Source organism: Pteronotus mesoamericanus, unplaced genomic scaffold, assembly GCF_021234165.1.
Source record: "Pteronotus mesoamericanus isolate MK-2021 breed Mesoamerican mustached bat unplaced genomic scaffold, CSHL_Meso_final contig_182, whole genome shotgun sequence".
NCBI lineage: Eukaryota > Metazoa > Chordata > Mammalia > Chiroptera > Mormoopidae > Pteronotus > Pteronotus mesoamericanus.
The window spans coordinates 4,193,002-4,217,599 of record NW_026555078.1 but is presented as its reverse complement, the minus strand read 5'-3'; the positions used below and the strand labels follow the sequence as shown (position 1 = coordinate 4,217,599).

Here is a 24,598-nt window from a genome sequence, read left to right as displayed (position 1 = left end):
TCTGGGGGGCTTATTTTCAGGACCTGTTAATAAGTAAATGATAAAAAATAATGTTTTAATATGATCAAATCTGAGAAGCACATCTGGATGATGAGATTCCAGGGGAATTAACCACCTCAGCCCCTCTGTTGAAATTTTCACAGCTTTGGTACTATTGAATGAGCCACCTTTATTTTTATTTCATCATGCTAAGTCAAAGCATTCTTCCCGTTTCCTTTAGGATCTTTTGTACGTGATAGCCTATGGGCCTTCACAAGTGAAACCACCAGCTGTGCAAATGCTGTTCCATTACTGGCCCAATTTAAAACCCCCTGGGGCAATAAGCGAATACAGGGGCTTGCAGTACACAGGTAAGAAGAGAACAGCCCTGTGATACCCTGTCTTCATCTCTCCTATGTCACGTTTTCCTTACCTATTTACCTATATTCTTCTCTTGCTGTATTATATGTATGTGCCTTTAGACTTTGTCATAAATCCTTTCTGAAACTAGGTGGTATAAAATAAATTAATTAAAATTAATTTCAAAAGCATTTATGACACCATAGCATCTCATTTGCTATGCATTGCCCGGTGGTCTTAACTACTGCTGACGTTCATCACTGCAAAGGTGTGAGTGGTGAGCAGTGCTACACATTTGCTCACCATGTAGCAAAACTGCAGGTGGCTAATTCTGTTCTGATAAGACCTGGAGCATGTTCACCATTACCAGTTTATACGCTAAGTAAAAATTAAATGACCCAGATAGCCTAGTTGGCCAGGAAGAGTCAATAATTGCTGAATATTGGTGTCATTAATAGCTGAGAAGTAAACATTGAATTTAAATGTAAAGACATATATTTATCAAAAACAAACCAACCCCAGGTCCTACGTTGTGGTTTATGTTTATGTGTTATAAAATCGAAGAAGCAACCTATAGCCAATGGAGTTTTGGATGCCCCTGACTACGCCTCCCCCGCCCCCACTTAATTGTATACATAGTTTTCTGAAATGGAAGGGGGGCATGCTTTGGCAAAGTTAGCTTTTACTCAAGTTATTGTGGGATTGTATACCTATGTTCTAGAACCTACTTCTTTCTTGGCAACACTTGTCTTTCCTAAGATGATTTGAGGTGGTTCAGAGGGGATTTAACTTAATTCTGTTCCTCATGTTCCTGATTAAAACCAAGAGTTGGAGGAATTAGTACCTTTTTTCAGGGGCTCAGATGGTCCTCGGTGGGCTTATTCTAAACTCAGAACAAATAATATTGGCCATAGTGGTAACAATGCTATTAATTAGGACAATGAAGGTAGATAGTAAGTAATTTTTAAAAAATAGAAATTGGTATCATTGGTGTTTTATATTCACAGTAGTAAAGAAAGTTGAAATGTTGCTAAGTAGATAATTGAATGTAAAAGCAAAAATAGTTGGAAGTCTTAAAAAATAAAAGGTGAAATAATTGAAATATTTGATACCAACCCCTCTCAACAGATCCCTATAAATGCTTATATAGAATGTATGAATGGGTAACCAGTATTAAATGAAATTTATTTATTTGGTTAATATTTGAAGAGTAACTCTTAACGTGCCAGACCCTGTATTTTTTGACAAAATCAGACTTTGTGGAGCTTAATACAATCTAGATATGAAAATTAATTTAGTTATTCAATAAATATTTGTGACGTGTCTACTATTAGCCAGGTATTATTCTAGGCACTGGTGATAGTACAATGAAAAACCATACTAAAATCACTAATATCTTGGTGTGTACATTTTGTGAGTGGGGGAAGGAGCAGGAAACCACCTTACAGTGTGTTAAGTGCAAAAGCAGAACAAATACAGTTTACCCTTGAACAACACAGAAGTTAGGAGTGCTGACTCCCACCCCCTGCACAGTTGAAAAATCTCTGTATAACTTTAGATTCTCCCAGGACTTAACTACTGAGTGCCTGCTGTTGATGGAAAGTTTTACAGATTACAGTTGATTAACACATTTTTCATGTTATATGTATTATATACTGTATTCTTGAAGTAAACTAGAGAAAGGAAAATGTTATTAAGGAAATCATAAGGAAGAGAAAATTCTTTTATAGTATTGTTGAAAAAACTTCATGTATACATGGACCCGTGCAATTTAAACTCAGGTTGTTCAAGGGTCAACTGTCCAGAGAGTTGTGGAAACACGCAGAAAGGACCTCTGATCTCACTGTGATGGTGGATAGGTTTGAGGAGGGTTGAGTCGTCAAGAAAGGCTCTTCAGTGAGTGTGACATGTGAGCTGATACTCGAATGAGCTGCACACACTAGACGGAATAGGGGGCGTGAATCATTAGTTGATAAAATGGGAGACTGAGGCAGAAGGAGCTGCATGGATCCAGACTTGGAAGCCAAAGATAGCATGATTGTGTTTTAGTTACTCCAAAAAGTCGTATGCAGCCAGACAGCGGAGGGATGGGGGAGAGTAGCTGGGGGTGAGCAGGAAACCTATGAGGGGGATTGGATTTCATCCTAATGGCAAAGGGAAACCACAGACAGTTGTAAATGGAGAAGCCACATGACAAGATTGGCCTGTTTAGAGCATCCCAGAAACCCTGGGGAAATTGACAGCTGCTTCTGGTTCCCCCTGTGGCCACATTGTCTTGGAAGAGCCAGACAAATGTGTCTTCCCAGAGTAGCTCAGCCTATGCCAGCTATCTGTGCGGCTCTTCCTTCTTTGCTTGGCCTGTCTGAAGAGGGTGTTTTTTGTCTCTCTCTATGGGCATTCATTCTTCAGTCCATTCTTGTTATCACCCCTCCACACACTTCCATTCTTTGGACAGCATCATTCTGTGCCTGCTACTGGCCAGGCACTGTCCAGCGTCCTAGGGAATCAGCTTTCTTGGAACTCCCATTCCAGTGGGTCATGCCATTCTATGCAGAAAACAGGAGATCGGGGAAAAAGTTAACCATTCTGGTCTGTATGTTGCTATTTATCCAGCACTGTATGCATGTCAGATACTGTTCTAGCTGCTTTTTATCTCATTTAATACTTCAGCATCCTCCAGTTAGACAAGATTCATGGACCAAGCACCAGATTAGGTTTCATAGACATTTTCTCAATTAACTTTACAAAAATCTTTAGAGGTAAGGAGGAGGAGTGGGACATAGTTTAAGTAACAGGACCAAATTCACACAAATAATAAGGAAACACTGCTTGAATTTGAACCTAGATTATTTTCATTGAAAACCCGCAGTTTTCTGGTTTAACATTTGGTATATTTATTAACACATTGATATATTTCCTTCCAGTTTCATTTTGAAGCACACTTCAAATAAAGTTGAGATCACATTGTGTGTAATTATATAAGGTCACCCCTCAACCTTTTATTACGGCAGTTGTATTTTTAAATGTTTTTCTTTTTTCCCCTTTTTTTATTGTTGTACAATTACAGGTGTCTCCGTTTCAGCTACCCATTACTCTCCCCCTGCCCAACCCGCCCCCAGCACCCCAATTAAACCTACCCCCATTGTTTTTGTCCACGTGTCCTTTATAGATGTTCCTTGATGACCCTTCTTTGCTCCATTATCCCCCCTCCCCTCCCCTCTTATGACAGTTTTCAAATACAGAAGTTTAAAGAATAACATTATGAACACATATAAGCCACATAGAATTAATACTTATTAATAATTCACCATAATTTTAACTATACATATATATGTATGTAACTTATTTATTGCTTTTAAGCATAGTAACATAGGAATATTTACAACTCATATGAAGAAGACCAAATATTGAGGTAAGCTACAGTGTTTGCCTCTTTTGAGTTTATTAGTATTTGTCAACAACAAAAACTACTCCAAGCATTTGGTTATTAAATATGAGTTTTAAAGATGGAAAGATTACAGGCTTCTTGGCAAAGAAAATCTCCCATTATGTTTTTCCACGAAGCTCTGCTTGTGTGGGGAAGAGAGAATTTATTTAGCAATTTTCTTGTCACAATGTCCCAACAAGTAAATACTTCAACCTTTGTTAGCAAAGATCGGCACCAGTTGTGGTGTAGTTTCCACTCAAACTATGGGCAAAAGATGTGGGGAGATACATGTTTCCCAGCAGAGACTGGTGAAAACCCAGGCAGGGCATGACTCACCAAAGACAGAGCATAACTAAGGACAGCGCTGCAAGGGTAAATTTTGGTTTAAGCTACCAAATCAGTAGAGCTATATTCTTGAGTTGTATACAAGTCAAGTACAAGCAGCTCTACCACCTTTTTATGTCTTAACTTCTCTGTCATTGAGTTCTTATTTATCTTTTTATTATCTTGATTTTTTTCCCCACAAAATTTAAAAAAGTGTTTTAAACCTTTTTACTGGTGCATTGTAAACATGTAGAAAAACACACAAATATTGAATATCTGTGGAACACTTCCCACCATGTTTACCGCCACGATTACCGCCTTCTGCTCTCCCAAAGGTAAACCCTGACCCTGACTTCCCACAGCGGAGATTAGTTTCGTCTATATTTGCATTTTATATAAATGGAATCATACACTATTTATTTGTGTTTGTGTGCAAATTGTCCATGGGTTGAGGATAACTGTGCTTTGTTCATTTTTATTGCTATATATATGTTACCAAACAAATGTGTCTGCTTTATTAATGGATATTTGGGTTGTTCCCATTTTTTTGCTATTATAAATAATGCTGCTATGAACATTCTTCTACATATCTTCTGGTGCACACGTGTACATATTTCTGTTACATATATGTCCAGGTTGGAATTGCTCGATTAGAGGATATGCATATATCCAATTTTAAGGGATTATGGCAAACAGTTTTCCATAAGGGTTGTACTAATTTGTACTTACATTAAAAGAGCATGAGAGTTCTTTTTGTTTATATTCCACATTTTGGGCAATTATTTTATTTGTTTTTAAAATTTCAGCCATTTTTGAAGGGATGTAGAAGTATCTGTGTTATAATTTGCATTTCCCTTGTTATTAATGCACACTTTTTGATATATTTATTGGCTATTTGGATATCTATGTAATCTTTGTCAGTTATATATGTTGCAAATATCTTTTGTTCTTTTTTCACTCTCTAAATGATGACTGTTGATCAACTCAAGGCTTTATTTTTAATGTAATCACATTAGCAGTCTTTTTTCTTTTTATTGCATTTATTGGGGTGACACCGATTAACAAAATTATAAAGGTTTCAGGCGCACCGTTCTGCAGCACACCATCTGTATTCTGTGTTGTGTGTTCACTACCCCAAGTCAAGTCTCCATCCTGCGCCACTTACCCCCCTATTCCACCGCCCCCAGCCCCCGGCAATCACCACGCTGCTGGCTGTTTCCATGAATTTTTTATTTTTTGCTTAATCCCTCCCCGCTCCAGCTTTTCAACCCCTCCCCAACTCCTGTCAGCCTTCTCTCTATGGGTCTCTCTCTGTTTTGCTTAGTTCATTTTGTTCATTAGCTTCTCCATATGAGTGAAATCATACGGTATTCATGTTTCACTGAGTGGCTTATTTCACTTAGCATAAGGCTCTCCAGGTCCATTCATGGTGTTGTTGCAAATGGTAAGGTTTCCTTCTTTTTGTACTGCTGAGTAGCATTCCACTGTGTGAATGTACCACAACTTTTTTATCCATTCATCTGCTGATGGACACTTGGCTACTTCCAAATTTTGGCTATTGTAAATAACACTGCAATGAACATAGGGGTGCACATGTTCTTTTGAATTAGCATTCCGGGTTTCTTTGGATAAATTCTTAAAGGTGGAATCTTTTTCTTTAAAGGGCTTTTTATATCCTGTCTAAGAAAATCTTTCCCTACTCCAAAATTATGACAACATTCTTTGTTGTCATCCAGAATATTTGTTTTTTACCTTTTAAATTTAGATGTATCTGGAATTAATTTTTCTGTATGGATAACCAATTGACTCAACATCATTTATTGAAAATGCCCTTTCCTTACTGTTTTATTTTTGTTTTTTTGGTTATTTTTAAGGATGGTTCTGTCTCTGGATTCTTTATTTTGTTCAACTGATGTTTTGTTTTCTCAATACCGCAGTGTCGGAATTAATGTAGCTTAATAATAAAATTTTACATCCTTCAGTGCAAGTCTTTCTACCTTGTTGTAATTGTTTTTCGCTTCCTCATCTCCCCTGCTTTCTCTTCTTCCTGTTCTTTCTCTTCCCTTTTCTTCTTCTTCCTTCATGGTTATTCTCAGCTATTTGCTAAATTAAAAAATTTGCCGAGTTAAACACACATAAACATACATGAAAACTATTAAGATTTTGATTGAGAATGCCTAGAATCTATAGATCCATCTGGGGAACTGATATTTTTATAATATTGAGTCCACCAACCCATGCACATAGTGTATCTCCATTTATTTAGACTTGAGTTTTCCTCAGTGCTGTTTTCTGTGTAGATGTCTTGCTTCTCTCTCATGTAGTATGTCCTTAAGTTTTTATTTTTTTATGTTACTGTCAATGATAAATCTTTTTAAAATTATACTTTTTAACTCCTTTTGCTAGTATGTAAACATGCAATTAATTCTGGTATATTGATCTTATATCTAGCAACCTTGCTAGGTCAATTTTAAATTCTAATAATTTACTGTAGTTTTAAAAAAATACTTCTCATGTATGCAATTATATTATGTTGAATGACAGTTTAATGTCTCTTTTTCAATTCTTGTGCTTTTTATTTCTTTTGCCTTATTGCATTGGCTAACACCTTCTGTGCTATGCTGAGTTGGAAGTTCCTTCATAGTTTTATTTTTGACCCATTGGGTGATTAATTTCTAATTATATGGGGATTTTCCTAGTGAGGTTTTGTATTGATTTACAGCTCGGTTCTTCTGTGGTCAGACAACACACTTTGTATTATTTCACTCTTTTGATACTTTTTATACTTTCTTCGGAGCTGAACCTATGGTCATTTTTGTAAATGTTCCTGTGTACTTTAAAAGAACCTGTATTTTGTGGTTGTTTGATACTATGTTTTATATATGTCAGTTAAATGAAATTTGTCAGTTAAATGAAATTTGTCAGTTGTGTAGTTCAAATCTGTGTTCTTACTGCGTTTTTGTCTATTTCTTTCATCAGTGATCAGGAATAGAATCTTAAAATCTCCTACTATGATTGTAGATTTGTGTATCTCTCATTGTAGTTCTATTAATATTTGCTTGTATACACTTGGAGGCTGCATTATTAGGTGCATACAAATTTAGAATGCAGTATCTTCCTGGTGAATTGAGACGTACCATGATGAAATGCATGTCTTTATCCCTAGTAATGCTTTTTTATATGTTAAATCTACTTTGTCTTATGCTATTAGCTATACCAGATTTCATGAATGCCTAGTATAACTTTTCCTCCCTTTTATTTTCAACTTTATATTCATATATTTCATGTGTCTAGTAAGCAGCATATCATTGTTTCTTAAACTCAATTTTCATCACACTTGCCTTTTAATTGGAGTACTTAATTCATATATGTAATGTAATACTGGTATATTTGATTAAAAATCCATTTTCTATTTGCTTTCTATTTCTCCTACCTTTTTTTCTCCGTTTTGCCTCTTTTGTTTGCACTGATTGAGTATTCCATCTTTGTCTTAGTGAGCTATTCTGTCTTCTGTGTTTTTTTAGTCACTAGCTTAGAGATGATACCATACATTCTTGACTTGTCAGTGTCTCTTATAAAATAGTCTTTTTCCTTTTCCCATAAAAGACAGATGATTTTAACTTTTTTTACCCTCTCCTGACTTCCATGCTATGTTTGTTTTTCATACTTCCACAAAACATAATTATTATTGTTCTTCGTAGTTAATATTCATTAGATTTTTCTTTTTTCTTGTTTTTTCCTTTTTATATCTCTAAGCTCTCATCTGGGATTTAAGTTTTTTCTTAATAATACCCTTTTATATTTCCTTTAGTGCCTTGCTACTGGGGATACATTTTCTCAAAGTTTGTCTGAAAATGTCTTTGTTTTGCCATTATTTACTTTATTTACTAAAAATATTTTATTTATTTATTTTTTAGAGAGAGGGAAAGGAAAGGGGCGTGAAAGAGGGAGAGAAACATTGATATAAGAGAGAAACATGCCTTTTGCACATGCCTGGCTAGGGACCGAACCTGCAACCTAGGCATGTGCCCTGATCGGAAATTGAACTTGTGACCTTTAGGTTTGTGGGATCACCCCCAACCAAGTCATGCAGGTCAGGGCTTTGCCGTTATTTTTCAAGGATGTTTTCTCAGTGTGTCAAATTCTAGCTTGAGAGTCATTTTCCTCCCATACTTCGAAGATATTTCATGATGTTTTCATTTTTATTGTTTCTGTTTGGAAGTCAGCTGTCAGTTATTGCCCTTTTGAAGGTAAACTGTGTTTTGTCTGTTATTTTGATTTTTTTTCTACTTGATGGAAACTTTCTTTCTAAAATACTTTTTTCAGTTTTATTGAAAAATAATTGACATATATCACTATATAAGTTGAGGCATATAATATGATGTTTTGATTTACATGTATTGTGAAATGATTGTTGTGATAGGTTCAACTAACATCCATTATCTTATATACACACAGTATAAAGAAAAGAAAGAAGAAAAAAATTTTTCTCCTTGTGATGAGAACTCAGATTTTCTCTCGTAACAGCTTTCCTATACAGCATACTGGTCAGTGTTAATTATAGTCATCATGTTGTACATTATATCCCTAGTACCTATTGATCTTATGACTGGAAATTTGTACACCCCGACCCTCCATCTCTGGTAATCACATTTTTGATCACTTTTTCTGAGTTGGTTTTTGCTTTTTAGATTCCACATAAAAGTGATATCATACTGTACTTGTTTTTCTCTGAATTATTTCACTTAGCATACTGCCTTCAAGATCCATCCATCCGTGTTATTGCAGATGGTTGGATTTTCATATATTTGTGGCTGAATAATATTCCATTATATATATCACAACTTCTTTATCCATTTTTCCATTGGTGGACGCTTAGGTTGTTTCCAGTTCTTGCCTATTATAAATAATGTTGCTGTGAACATGGACGTGCTGGTATCTTTTTCAGTTAGTGTTTTCATTCCCTTTGGGTATATTCCCAGAAAAGAAATTGCTGGATCATATGGCATTTCTATTTTTAATTTTTTGTGTATTCTCTGTGCTGTTTTCTATAGTGCTGTAAACAATTTACAGTCCTATCAACAGTGCACAAGGGCTTTTTTTTTCCTCCACATCTATTGCAACATTTGTTATCTCTTGTCTTTTTGATGATGACCATTCTAACAGACATGAGGTGATACCTCATTTTGGTTTTAATTTTCAGTTTCCTGATGACTAATGATATTGAGCATCTTTTCATGTATATGTTGGCCTTTTGTATATCTTCTTTGGAAAAATGTCCATTCAGGCCCTTTGCCCATTTTTTAACTGGTTTGTGCTTCTTTTTTGCTACTGAGTTATGTGAGTTTTAAAATATATTTTGGATATTAAGTCCTCTCAGATATGTGCAAATTTTTTTCCCATCCCATAGGTTTTCTTTTCATTTTGTTGATGGTTTCTTTTTCTATTCAAAAGCTACTTAGTTCCATATAGTTTTACTTGTTTAGTTTTGATTTTGTTGCTTGTACTTTAGGTGTCATATACATAAAAGCCATTACCAGGACCTGTGTCACAGAGATCTCTTCCTATGTTTTCTTCCAGGAGTTTCATGGTTTAAGGTCTTACATTTAAGTCTTTAATTCATTTTGAGTTCACTTTTGTGAATGGTATAAGATAGTGGTCTAGTTTTACTCTTTTACATGTGAATATCCAATTATCATAACACCACTTATGAAGAGATTGTCTTTTCTCCTTTTAGTGTTGCCTGCTCCATTGTCAAATATTAATTGATTATGTGTGCTTGGGTTTATTTCTGGGCTCTTGATTGTACTTCATTAGTCTGTTTGTCTGTTTTTATGCCAGTAGCTTTATAGTATAACTTGAGTTAAGTAGTGTGATGCCTCCTGCTTTGTTCTTCTTTCTGAGATTTCTTTGGCTATATGGGGTCTTTTGTGGTTCCATATAATTTTTAGAAGTGTTTTTTCTACTTCTGTAATATTGCCATTGGACTCTTCATAGGGATTGTATTGAATCTATAGATGACTTTTGGTAGTATTGACATTTAAACTGTATTAATTTTTCTAATCCATGAACATGGGATGTCTTTTTCATTTATTTGTGTGTCCTTTGATTTCTTTCATCAATGTCTTATAGTTTACAGAGTAGATGTCTTTCATCTCCTAGATTAAATTTATTCCTATGTATTTTATTGTTTTTGTTGCTATTGCAAATAGGATTAATTTCATTATTTTGTTTTTAGAAAATTTATTGCTAGTGTATAGAAATGCTACTGATATTTGAGTGTCAATTATGTATCCTGCAACTTTACTGAATTCATTGATTACATCTAACAGTTTTTTTGGTTGAGTCTTTAGGATGTTCTTTATCTAAAACTATGTCATCTGCTCTTAGAGACAATTTTACCTCTTTTTTTCTGATTCTGATACCTTTTATTTTTTTCTTAATAGTTTTAGCTAGGACTTTGTATTATGTTGACTAGGAATGGTAAAAGTGAGCATCCTTGTCTTGTTCCTGGTGTCAGAGAAATAGCTATTAACCTTTCACCACTGAGTGTGAGGTTAACTGTGGGCTTGTCACATATAGCCTTTATTTTATTGAAATATGTTTCTTCTGTGACTAATTTGTTAAGCATTTTGATCATGAATGGCTGTTGAATTTTGTCAAAAGCTTTTTTTCGTGTCTACAAGATGATCACATGATTCTTTTCTTCCATTCTACAGTTATTAATGTGATAAGTCAAATGATTGATTTGTGTGTGTTGAACCATCCTTGCATCTCAGGGATAAATCCCACTGGTCATGGTGAATGATCCATTTAATGTGCTGCTGAATTTGGTTTGCTAGTGTTTGAGATTTTTTGTATCTGTATTCAGCAGGGATATTGACCTGTGGTTTTCTTTACTAGTAGTGTCCTATTCTGGTTTTAATATCAGGATAATGCTGACCTAGTAACCTGAATTTTGGAAGTGTTAATTCCTGTTTAGTTTTTTGGAACAGTGTGAGAAGATTGGTATTAATTCTTGAAAGGTTTGGTAAAATTCACCAGTGAAGTATTCTGGTCCTGGGCTTTTTTTCATTGGGAGATTTTTGAGTAGTGATTTAATCTCTTTCAGATTTTCTATTTATTCCTGATTTGGTCTTGGTAAGTTGTATTCAATATGTTTCTAAGAATTTTTCCATTTCTTCTAGGTTGTCTAGTTTGTTCGCATATAATTGTTCACAGTAACCTCTTGTAAGCCTTTGTATTTCTGTGGTATCAGTTGTAATGTACCCCTTTTAATTTATAAATTTGTTGATTTGGGTCCTCTCTTTTTTCCCCTTGGTTAATCTAGCTAAGGGCTTGTCAGTTATAGGAATCCCTTTTGTTTTTTTAATTTGGAGATTTATTTATGAAAAAGAATTTTTCATCAATGTTTCTATATATGAATATCTTTTCATTGATTTTTTCATATACTGTGAAGAGTGCTTTCAATTTAAAAATTTAGGTGCTTTTTCAATCTTTTTCAGGAAATTTCTCATTGGTGAAATTTTAAATTACTGCTTTCTTCAAATTGTTTTGGTATTTTTTCCTAAAGAATACCTATAATTTATAGGTCAGATTTTTATTTTCTGTGTTTTGTAGCTACTATAACCACTATTTTCCTTATTTTATTTAATTTTATTTATTTTATTATTTTGTGTTTTATCCCACATAAATTTTTGATTTATCTTTTCGTCTACAGTCTTAGCTTTTTAGGTTAGTTTATTCTATGACTTAGCTTGCCCCCGCCCAAAATCAGCTCTATTTGTTGTTTTGAATGAGGGTTTCTAATTTTGCTGGTTTAGTTGTAGTATACTCACACCTATATTTCTTATGCAAATCCATTTTTATCTCATTCTGTTAGCTTCCCATCTCACCCTGAATTTTTATGAGTTTTTGCTCCTGTTTTTATAGAGACCGTGTGTTCTTGCATCATGTTTCAGATGCCACACATTTCCTAAAATTTTTTGAATCATAGACTAGGAAACTTTCAGACATATGTTGTTTTCCTCAGGCTTTACCCTGATATTTTGTTTTCTTTGAAGTATCTTTTTGGATCATCCTTCATTTTTTTCCTTTTTGAAATCAATTTTATTGAGGTTAATTTTCATGCAATAAAATACCCATTTTTAGTAAAGTTTGGTAACTTTTGACAAATTTATACATTAATGTAACCAAGTGCTGTAATCAAGGTGTAGAGCATTTCCATCACCCTACAAAGATTTCTTATTTCTCTTTTCAGTCAACCCCCCCACCTTCCTCTATGGACAACCACTGATCTACTTTTTGTCATTATAGATTAGTTACTAGCCTGTCCTAGGATTTCATAAGAATGGAATCATATGGTACATGCCATTTTTATGTCTGCTTATTTCACTCAGCACGTTTCTGAGATTTATCCATGTTGATGTATAAGTAGTTCATTTCTTTTTAATGTTGACTAATATTTCATTGTATGGGATATATCACAGTTAGTTTATTCATTCTCTTCTTGATGAACAATTTTTCCTATTATGACTAAAGCTATAAACATTCATATAAAATTTTTTTGTAAAGATATACATTTATTTCTCTTGATAAATAGATACCAAGCAATGAAAATGCTGGGTCTTATGATAAGTGAATACTTAATTTAAAAGAAATGCCCAAACAGTTCCTCAAGAGTGGTTTTACCCTATTATACTTTCTTCAGAAAAGTATGGGAGTTCCAGTTGTTCTACATTATTATCAGCACTTTGGATCATCAGGTTTTTTGTTTTTGTTTTTGTTTTAGTGTTAGGTATTCTGATTGCCATGTAGTAGAATCATGTTGTTCAATTGTCATTTCTCTGATGACAAATGATAGCAACTTTACAGGTGCTTATTGGCCAATCGTATATCTTTTTTGTGAAGTTCTCAATGAAATCTTTTATTCATTTTTTAAATTGAGTTGCTTGTCTCTTATTATGTGCACAAAATAGAAGACTTTTTGTCAGATAAATGTATTGTGACTATGTTCTCTCAATCTGAGGCTTTCCTTTTTAAGTATTTCAAAGAGAAAGAATTTAAAATTGATAAATTTCAGTTTACCCATTTTTTCTTTTGTCTCCTAAGATTATAAAGAAATCTTCTATATTTTATTCTAAAAGTTTTACAGTTTTTACATTTAAATATATGATTTATTTATAATTATTTTTTGATAATAGTTGGGAGGTGTTGACTTTTTCTCATTGGGATAGCCAGTTGTTCCAGTTCAATTTGTTGAAAAAATTGCTATTCCCACATTGAATTACCTTGACTATTTTGTTGAAAACCAATTGACCACATATGTATGGGTCTCTTTCTAGAGCCTATTTTTTTACTCCAGTTTCTATTCTTATGCCAGTATCACACTATTTTTAATACTGCAGCTTTATAGTAAATCTGAAATCATGTAGTGTAAATCATCAGGACTGGTTCTGTTTAAAAATTTTTTGACCATTTTAGGACCTTTGCATTTTCATGTACGTTTTTCTATCAGCGTGTCAATTTCTACAGAACAATATGCCTGGATTTGGATTGGGATTACACTGAAATCATAGTTTAGTTTGGGGGGATATTGTCATCTTTAGAAAAAACTCACCATTGAGTCTTCTGACCCATGACCATGACATACCTGGCCATTATTTAGGCCTACTTTAATTTCAGCAAAGTTTACTAGCTTTTAGTGTACAGGTCTTGCAGATATTTTGTTAAACATACTTGTAAATATCTTATCAGTTTGGATGATATTGTAAATAATGTTTAAAACACAATAGTCAACTTCTTTATTGCCATTATATAAAGATAAAATTGATTTTTGTATCTTGATTTTATCTTGCAACCTTAATAAATTTACTTAGCTTTTGTAGTGTATTTGTTAAGTTTCTTAAAATTTTCTGTATGCATGATTATGTTGTCCTACAAATAAAAATACTTAAAATATTTTCTTCTTTCTAATTTGTATGCCTGCCTGCCTGCCGGCCTCCTATCTGCCCCCCACCATCCCTTCCTTCCCTCTTATCTCTCCTTTCCCTTCTTTCCGTTATTCCCCCTTTCCTTCCTCTCTTCTTTTTTCTTGTTTCACTGGCTCATATATCCAGTTCAGTGTTGGATAGAAGTACTGAGAGTGGATATCTTTGTTTTTTACCCGAGTCTGTGGGGAGGAAGTATTAAGGCTTTCACCATTAAATACTATGGTAGTTGTAGGTTTTTCACAGATGCTTATGTTTTTTTAAAAAAATCAGATTCAGGGAGTCCCTGTCCATTCTTAGTTTGATGAAAGTTTTTCTCATGAGTGAATGTAAATTTTGGTCGAATGCATTTTTTCCTATTTTGGTTAAATACATTTTGAGATGATCATATGATTTCCTTTTCTTATTATGTTAATATGATATATTACATTGATTTGCTTTGCAATGTTAAACTAACCTTGCATTCCTGAGATGAATTCTATGTTGTAAGCTGTGTTATATTGCCAGGTTTAATTTGTTAATTCTTTGTTGTGTTCTTGCTTCTATATTTATGAGGGATGTTGACCTAGTTTTGTTTTCTTTTTTCTTTTTAAGATTTTATTTATCTTTAGAGAGAGGGGAAGGGAAGGAGACAGAGAGGGAAAGAAACATTGTTGTGTGAGAGAGAAACGGTTGTCTCTCACATGCCCCCGCTGGGGACCTGGCCTGCGACTCAGGCATGTGCCCTGACTGGGAATTGAATTGGTGACTCTTTGGTTTACAGACTGGTGCTCAATCCACTGAGCCACATTAGCCAGGGCTGATCTAGTTTTCCTTATCATAATGCCTTCATCTAGTTTAGTTTACAGAGTAATACTGACCTCATAAAATGAGTTGGGAAGTGTTTCTCTTCTATTTTCCGAAAGGGTTTATGTAAGAGTTGTATTATTTATTCTCTTAAATAATTAATAGAATTCACTGGTGAATCCATCTGGACTTGGGGTTTTCTTTGTGGAAATGTTTTACATTGTGCATTCAATTTAATAGTTGTGGGGCATTTAAATTTCCTTTTTATGGAGTCAGATTTTGTAATTTTGTAATTTGTGATTTTTAAGGAATGTGGGCATTTTCATCTAACTTACCAAATTTATTGGCATGTCTATAGGATCTTCTGATGTTCTACCTTTCATTTATGATATTGGTAATTTTTATTCTCTGTATTTTTATTCATAAAGCTAGCTAGACAAAAATGACATAAATTTTATTAAACTTTCCAAAGGACCAGTGTTTGGTTTTGGAATTTTCCCTATTGGTTTTCTGTTTTCAATTTGTTGATTTATGCTTTTATCTTTATTTTCTTTCTTCAGGTAATACTGAGTTTAATTTGTTCTTTCCTGTCTTATTAAGGTAGAAGCATAAATCGTTTTTTGAACCTTTTGTATTTTCTAATATAAGAATTTAAAGCTATAAATTTCCTTTTAAACATTGCTTTAGTTGTATCCCACAAATTTGATATGCTGTTATTTTATTGTACTTTAGTACAGGATATTTTAAAATATTCCTTGTGATTTCTTCTTTGATTTGTGGATTGTTTAGAAGTGTGTTTTTTCAAATATACAAATATTTGGTGACTTTGCAGATATGCTTTTGTTATTTCCAGCTTAATTTCATTGTGGTCAGAAAAGATACTCTGTGTTATTGCTCTATATAAATTTTTAAGGCTTATTTTATGGGCCAAAATATTGTTTATGTCAGTAAACTTTGCATATACCCTTAAAAATAATGTTTATTCCGTAGTGGTTGAGTGGAGAATTCTATCATTATCTATTAGGTCTGGTTGTTGAGAATGTTGTTCAAGTCTACTATTTTTACTGATTTTCTGTCTGCTTGTTTTATGAATTACTAAGAGAGGATTGGTGAAATTTACAATACTAATTATGGACTCATTTCTCCTTTTAGTTTTGTCAGTTTTGTTTCATATAATTTGAAACTTTACCATTAGAGGTACATATATTTATGATTGTTATATCATCTTGATGAATGAACTCTATCATCATTGTGAAATATTCCTGTTTATTACTGGTTATAGTCCTTCTCCTGGAGTACTTGTCTGATATTTATATAGACACTCCAGTTTTCTTATTATTAGCATTTGCTAATGCTTTGCTAATCACATATAATATAATGGCACAACTTTTCCTATCTGTTTACTTTTAACATATCTATCTTTCAAGTGTTTCTCACAGGCAGCCTATATTTGAATCATGTGTTTTGAAAAGCAAATCCTATTTGACAACCTCTGCCTTTTAGTCCATTTACATGTAATGTAATTGTTGTTTAGGCCATTTATATTTAATGTAACTACAGATATAGTTGGGCTTAAGCCTGTTATTCTGTACTTGTTTTCTATTTATTCCATCTATTCTTGGTTCCTTTTCTTTTTTAATATCTTGCCTTCTTTTGGGTTAATAATTTTTTAGTATTGCATTTTAACTTTGTATTGAATTGTTAGGTATACTTTTTTTTTTTTTAAAAAAAAAGAATTGCTTTAAGATTTACAATATATACCTTCAATTTTGCAACCTACCTTAAAATATTATGCTAGCTTACATGTAAATAGTTAATAGAATTCACTGGTGAATCTATCCCACCCTTTTTGTTCTTATTATCAAATATTTACTTCTTTCTTTGTATATTATTAGCCTCACAATACATGGCTATTATTTTTGTTTTAAACAGTAAATCTTCATTTAAAAACAGGTTAATATGAGTAGAAAGTCTTTTATTAATTATATTTACCACACTGAGGACTCTTTTTGCCTTTGTGTAGGTCCTAGCTTTCATCTGATATCATTTTCCGTCAGCCTCAAGACCTTCCTTTAACATTTCTAGTAGAGGAGCTCAGCTGGCAATAAATTCTCTTTTCTTGTGTTTGTCTTCAGATAGTCTTTATTTCATATTCATTTTTGAAGGATATTTTCACTGGGTATAGAATTCTAGGTTGACAGTTTTTTTCTTTCAGCCTATTAAAGATGTCGTTCCATTGTCTTCTGGCTTGCATTGTTTCTGACGAGAAATCAGCGATCATTCTTATCTTTGTTCCCCTGTAAGTAATGTGTCTTTTTTTCCTGGCTGCTTTTAAGATTTCCTCTTTATCATTGGTTTTCATCACGTTGATTTTAATTCATTTGGTATTATTTTCTTTGCTTTTATTTTGATTAAGTTTCATTGAGCTTCTTGGATCTGTGGGTTTATAGTTTTCATTAAAACTGAAAAATTTTGTCCATTTTTTTTTTCAAATAATTGCCATTCCCTGATCCTTTTGCTTCTTTTTGGATATTAAACATACATACTTACTCTTCTTGATATTTTCCCACAGCTCATTGAAGCTCTTTTTAGTTTTCTTCCGGTATTTCAGTTTGCGTTGTTTCTGTTGTTATGTTTCTTAATTCACTGATCTTTTCTTCTGTATTGCCGAATCTGCCATTACTCCTGTGAATTTTTCATTTTTGATATTGTATTTTTAATTTTTAGAAATTTCGTTTGTCTTTTTTTTATATCTTTAATCTCTGTCCTCATTGTGTTCATGGTTTCCATTAAATATGTTTATAATAGTTGTTTTAAAACCCTTGTTTGCTAAAACTACTTCAGTTCTGTAATTTCTGGGTTTGCTTCTAAGGGCAAATTTTTCCTCAATTATGGATTACTTTTTCCTCCCTTTTTAAATATTAAGTAATTTTTGACTGGATGCTAGACTTCATGAATATTCTATTACTGAGTATCTGGATTTTGTTGTCTTTGGTTACAGTGTGTTGAAGTTTGTTTTGGCTGTCAATTTACTGGTAGATCAGCTTGGCCCTTCCAAGGCTTGTTCTTATGTTTTGTTAGGATGAACCTTGGGTAACCTTTTCACTAATGGTAGTTCAGCCCCCCTACTATGGTATGACTTGCTAGAGTCTATTGAATATTGCAGGTTTTCACCGAGTTTCTTCTATTCTGACTGGTTGGAACTTGAACATCTTCCAGCCCTGTACGAGATGTAGGAATTAGGAATTATTTAGGTTACAGATTCCCTATAGTTGTTCTCTATGCAGCCTAATGAAGTTTTGCCTTACACAAGTTCAGCTTCGTATAAAGCCATTCCCTCCAAAGAACTCCTACTCAGATTTCTGGAGCTCCACTTCTTTGGTACTCTACACAGCAAATTTAAGCCATCTTGCCTCTCTAAACTCCAGTTTTTGTCCCCTCAACTCAATAAAACCAACCTACTGTGCTTTTATTTTCCCTTTTAGGGTCAAGGTCTGGAAAGCTTCTATGAAGAAAGCCAGGGTGATTGTAGGAGTCACTTCATTGTTTATTTTCTCTTGTGGATTATTGTCTTGTACTACCTGTAGTCCAATTTCTGAAAATAGTTGTTTTATATATATTTTCCATTTTTAGTTGTTTATGGTAGCAAGGCAAGTCTAATACCAGTTACCTTGTCATTGGGAAGCAGAATTCTTCTGCTATATCTTTATGCTATATTTTTGTTTTTATTTTCAAATAAAGGGAGATATATTATGATTATATTTGCCATATGGTAAGGAATGTAGGGTATCATTATATTAGAATAAATTGTAATGTTTTTCCCAATTACAGATATCCATGTTCTGTCTTCAGAGATTTTGATTCACTAGATCTCTCATGGGTGTTAGGCATCACATTTTTTAAACTTTGACATGTGTTGTTTTTTTAAAATACACAATCAAAGCTAAGAATCACTGTTCTAGTAAGCTTAAATCTAGTGTGATTTTGGTGAGCTTAAATGAAAAATCCTACTACCTGTTCTTCACTCAGTTTCACTCTAAAAATGGAATAAAAATTTAGAGGAGTAGGACCTCCTGGATATCTTTGCCATCCACATATAAAGCATTAATCTCTGGCAGAGCAGGAGTCTTTATGTTGTATCTTTAATCAAATGCTGTGGCTATTGCACATTCTAATTTGTTTGTGCCTGTGCCATAGCAATTTTTATATATTTTGAATATTACTTCTATCTAAAAGTGTCAAGAAAATCTCCTTGATATTTATAAAGTGATCTGCAAATATTCTCATAATATACAAATTCAGAGATGGTTTTATCTTGTGTGTGCCAACTCTGTTTTGATTAGTGGTACTTTCTTGGAGCTCAGTTTTGAGAAGTATTCTAAGGTCAGGTCTGGACTCAGCAGAAAGGAATATTATGGATTAGAGACATCTGTCATGAATTTGGGATTGAAAGAATGGGGCAACATGTCCTATGTATTTGCAACTCCTGTACTGGTTAAAGACACTCTTTTTTTTTTAGGTTTCTTTAATTACACAAGAAAACTTGTTGCTACTCTCTATATTCATCTTGACTTTTCCATACATAGGAAACAAATCTTATAGAATGCCTATATTCAAGTAATTTCTTCATTTATCCATTCCTTACTCATTTCATTCTTCTTTCTCTCTAAAAATATAATCAATAAGATATTGTTATTAGAGTAGTGGTTTCTGGCTTGTACTTTTTGTATTTTTGTATATTTTTTAAGGTCAGTGGCTCTGCTGATCGTATTTTCTTGAATTCCAAATTAGACAAGAAATTTTATGCTTTGTCTAACAATAGGGTAGAATATTTGAAGTTAGAATACTTCTAGATAGAAAATTTTATAAAATGTTTGGAGCATAAATTAAGCCTGAATTATTAATAGTAAATATTTTTGAATTATGATTTGATATGTAACCAAGTAACAATATCCTTCTATCTGCAAATTCTTGTGTATTAGGCCCATCATGGTCCTATAAGATTAGAATATGGCAATTCAGAAACATCTCTTACTTTCAAACACATATTTCTATTACTTTTTAATGGTGGAATATCATTAGCTAAGTGCTTTGGGCTACAGAGTCATCTGGATGATGATAATTACGTGTTGTGATTCTCGTTCTGATCTATTCCAGATCACTTGGTTCCTGTCTTCATTCTCTGTGCGTATACTGTGTTAAGGTTTTTGCACATTAGCAAATAACAGAGATTTAATTTGTGAGTCACGCGTGAGGGAGAGCTGCATTTTATTTGGGCAAGAAAGTCATCTTTTCAAGTCTCCACATTTGGTGGCAATGGGGTGGGAAATGGAATGGTGGAAGTTGCTTTACCATTCATTCCAGTTGTTCAATTTGAAACACTTCTTGGTGCCAAAAATCTAGGATGATTAGCCTAGTAAACTATAGTGAAAAGAGCAGAGTGTTAAGAACCAAGAGGTACAGGTTCTAGTCCCAGCTTGTCATTTACTAACTCTGTGATCATAGCGAGCCACTTAACCTTTTTAATTTTAACTTACTCATATATTTAACGAGGTTAATAATCTGCTGTACCTATCCTACAGAGTTGTTGGGAGGATCCAATAAAGCTGTAGATGTAAAAACCTTTGAGAACTTACTAATGGTATGTCATTGTGAGGTAATATTATGGTATTTTATATGCCACCTTATACTAGATTTTCTCCCTTCATAAGAAAATGGATGATGGAGTTGTGATATCTTGCTCAATTTTAAAAGTTTTCATAGATTTAAAAATTATTTTAGGAAGCCTTCTGATGATGGTTCTATTTAGGAAAAAGAAAACTAATGAAGTAGCGGCTGTGTTTTTTATTAGGACCCAAATAATTTCAATGGGAAGTATTCATCGATTATGCTTTGCTTTACAGCTTGGAACCCCATCCACTGCCAGCACATTGAATGCCACAATGCAATTAACAAACCAGCTGTGAAGGTACTGTTTTAGTAGACTTGGCATCATGTTGTATTGTCGGTGGTCAAATTGTCAGGAACGAATTGTTGAATGAAATATTAGTTCATATATTATTCATGGAATTCAGCTTAATTCTTTACAGTGGTAAGACTTTCATGGTTTCCATAATTTAGTTTCTATATTTGTTCTTCTTGCCTAAATCACAATGCCCTCTGTTTTCGACAATGCGCAGATGTCCGCGGGAAGGAGGTAATTTCTGTCTGATTTTTTCAGTTAGTTTTTCCCCTAATTTTATAATACCCTGCATTTGCAGGAGTGCCCTGGCTTGCTGGTGATTTCTGGCCTCCAACTCACCCGGCAGCTTTCCTCCCTCTCTGGCAGGCCCACAGCCCAGTCTCCTCCTCTGGCCTGGCTGCAGGCCTCACTTTTCTCGTGGCTGTTTCCTATAGCCAGGCCTCCGGCAGAGGCCAAACCGTCTTACTTGCTGTCACTTTTTTTATTGAGGTGAAATTCGCATAACATAAAGTTAATCATTTTAAAGTGAACAGTTTAGTGGCATTTTGCCACGTTCATAATGTTGTGTAATCACCTCCTCTTCTATTTCTAAAACATTTTTATCACCCCCCCAAATTTTCCTTTCTGAACCCCGGTTTTCCTAAGGAGCTTCATTTTTTAAGATTTTCACTTTATTCTTCCCATTCTTGTTAGTGTGACATGTTTTTGCGTGACATCAGGTCTGTGCGGTGTGCTTTTTTGACAATAGGAGCACTTCCCAAGTGCACATAGATATGACCTTATGACATGTGTATCAAGAGTATCCAACATTTAGATGCTTATAGAATAATGTTAAATGAAAAAGAAATTATGAAATTGTGAAGTGTGACGTCAATTTCCTTTAGAAATTGCATATGTGTATATTTATATCCGTATTCACAGTGAAAAGCCACAAGTGACGCTCACCAGAACATCACCAGTGTTTGCATTGAGATGGATGGTTATTGTTTTTTAAATTTTTTCCCTTTTTTTCATGTTTCCAAACCTCTACTTTGGGCATAAATTATAAACAGAAAAGAACTATTTTTAATGCAAGAGTCAGATATGAACATACTAGTATACGTGTAAATAGACCTGTTCACAGGAGAACAGAATTGAATTATTAGTCACAAATTAGATGGGTCATGTTAGTGAATTCATTGAACACATTTGAGGTCAACCAGCTAATCTCTGTTGAGTCTTTATAAGTTCTAACATTGTAGGCAGTTTTCCTTTTGAGCAGAATGGACAAATATCTTTACCTGACAGAAGTATCAATGGCTTAATAGAAATGAAAGTAAAGGTGAAGAAGAGGTCTACATGGGGTGCATGAGTAAGACTCAGGGAAAATGGATTTATTTTCACAAAAAGCCTAATATTCCATAATAGTGAACTATACCATCAAGCAGAAATGATTTTCCAAGTAGAAAAGTATTATTTATTTCTGTTGCAGTAGTTGCAGAAAGGTACTTTTGGGGCAAGAGCCAAGACTTGTGACGGGATTCACAATGAAAATATATCGGAATTTGTAGTTCATTATATTGCATTCTGCTTCTGGTTTTACCTGATTCTATTTGAAAATCACTATATGAATACTTTGGAGCCCAAATAATTATCTAACACGGGAGTCAGCAAACTATGGCATGTAGCCAAATCTGGCCTGCTGCTCATTTTTGTAGATAAAGTTTTATTTATTTGCTTATGCATCATCTATGCTTCTTCAATGGTACAACAGCAGGGTTGAGTAGTTGTGACAGAGAACACATGGTCCACAAAACCTGACATATTTATTCTCTGAACATTTACAGAAAGTTTGCCAATCCCTGATTTAACATACCTCAAGGTAGTTACACATTGCATCAAAGGAAGCATCAAACTTACTGAAAGGAAATTTCACACTGGGCCTTCAGCTTTCAGGGAATACATAATTTACAAATTTTGTTCGTGCAATTATTTAAATTTAGGAATTCAAACTCTTGTGTCCCCAGTCATTGAAACTCCTCAGGGTTTTAACTTTAAATGACAGGCTGTTTAGCTTATCATTAATGAGAAGTTTGGCTCATTTCTCCCTTTCAAATTGATAAAAAACAACAAAAGACAAGTCAGAGGAATGTTCCAGAAGAATTCGCGGCGTATTAACTACGTAATAGGCTGTAGCAATAGCACGGATTGATTATTTCTTGAAAGGCAGGAACAGAATTCAAAATGACTCTGGCAAGTCATAGAAACTTAAACCGATGCAAAGTACAAAATTCAGTTAGTCATCTGAACGTTTTGTTCACCTGATTTAAGACATCCAGCAACTGAAATATCTTGATGATCACCTGGAAAGAGATGGACACTCTTCATCTCTGTGCTTAGACTAATGAAAACTCAGCCATAAATAATCCAAAACTGAACAGAGCACAACAGGGTTAAACAAACTACAGGTTGTGTGTGGAAGGAAAAAGAACCTAGAAATGAGACACTGGATGATTTATATAGGACAGATTCCAGAGTGAGAAAAGTGAATCATTCAATGGTAGACTTAAAGCTATGTTTTCTGAATCAAGTTTCTCCTAAGCAGCAGAGAGATTCTACTGCCAGCATTTAAGAAACAGTTATGATTTTTTATTTTAACATCTTTTACTTTTCTTAAAAAGATATACTGTGTTTACCACTTTAGAGAATAAGATAGAGGCAATTTGAGCAGCCATTGAACAAGGTGATCTTGTTATCTTAGTGGAATGAGAGTTGATTCCTTGATACTCTTTGTTACTTGCATTGCAAATAACAGGAGAAATGAAAAACCACAGTAGCCACATTTGAATCAGCCCTGTGGACTCATGAGCCAGTCAGCACAGGAAAAACAGTTACAGGTCGAATAGGTTTAACTAAAGATATTTACTCCACTTTGCTTTTGCCAATCTGTCATCACTGACGCATTTGTGCTCATGATGTCAGGAATGTGATAAACGGACAGGAGAGTTCACGCTGGCCTTCCATGTGTTTCAGATGTGCATTGACCCTTCCCTGGCGGTGGCTTTGGGCGATAAACCACCCCCTTTGTATCTCTGTGAAGAATGCAGCCAGAGGATCGCAGGGTAGGTACGAGGATTCTCAAAGGACAGGGAATAGGGCAACCATGAGAAGATAAGAGCAATCACCTGGACTTAAATTGGTTATATTACCCGTATTTCCCATTATCCTCTCTGTTTCTTAAAGAGCACTTTGTCAGATATTTAATATAGAGCAAACTTTCATTGGAAAGATTTCAGCTTTGAAAAGTTGCAATATTTCTCTCTAGGTGACAGGAGAAAGCAATTCCACTTATTTGCAAGCAGCTCCAATTTTCAAGTGACCCTGTTAAAAAGGCCACGGAGAAAAATAAAACTGGTTTTTCAGACATGACGTATAATTCATGTGGGTTCTCTTCATTAGTTTCACAGAATCACATTCAGCTTTGTACTAATCGTGGTATTTTGGTTGGCTTAATTAGCATCTGGAAAGTATCATTCAAAGAGAACTGAATATGATAAAATGCCTATAATTTATAATTTAGCTGGAATGCACTAGACAGTTAAAAGGTTTATTATGATAGTGCTCCTAACTACACTTCCTTTTATTAAAAGCCTTTTAGCAATAGCGTGCAGCTTATAAACATTCATGCGGAAGAGTAACATTGCTAGAAGTTCAAAAACGAATTTTGTTTTTCTTCACAGGGACCACAGTGAATGGTTGATTGATGTTCTTCTGCCACAAGGTACGGTTTAC

General features: G+C 34.0%; 1 protein-coding gene across 2 annotated transcripts in view; it reads left to right on the top strand.

Annotated features, from left to right (window-relative positions):
• UNC79 (unc-79 homolog, NALCN channel complex subunit) overlaps window positions 1-24,598 on the top strand; it is a 201,178-nt gene that overhangs the window by 58,103 nt on the left and 118,477 nt on the right. For both annotated transcript variants that reach the window (XM_054567102.1, XM_054567101.1), the window contains exons 7-10: window positions 221-350; window positions 20,769-20,833; window positions 23,840-23,928; window positions 24,547-24,587. In XM_054567102.1, the coding sequence (XP_054423077.1) occupies window positions 221-350; window positions 20,769-20,833; window positions 23,840-23,928; window positions 24,547-24,587 (325 nt within the window). The remainder of the gene's footprint in view (window positions 1-220; window positions 351-20,768; window positions 20,834-23,839; window positions 23,929-24,546; window positions 24,588-24,598) is intronic.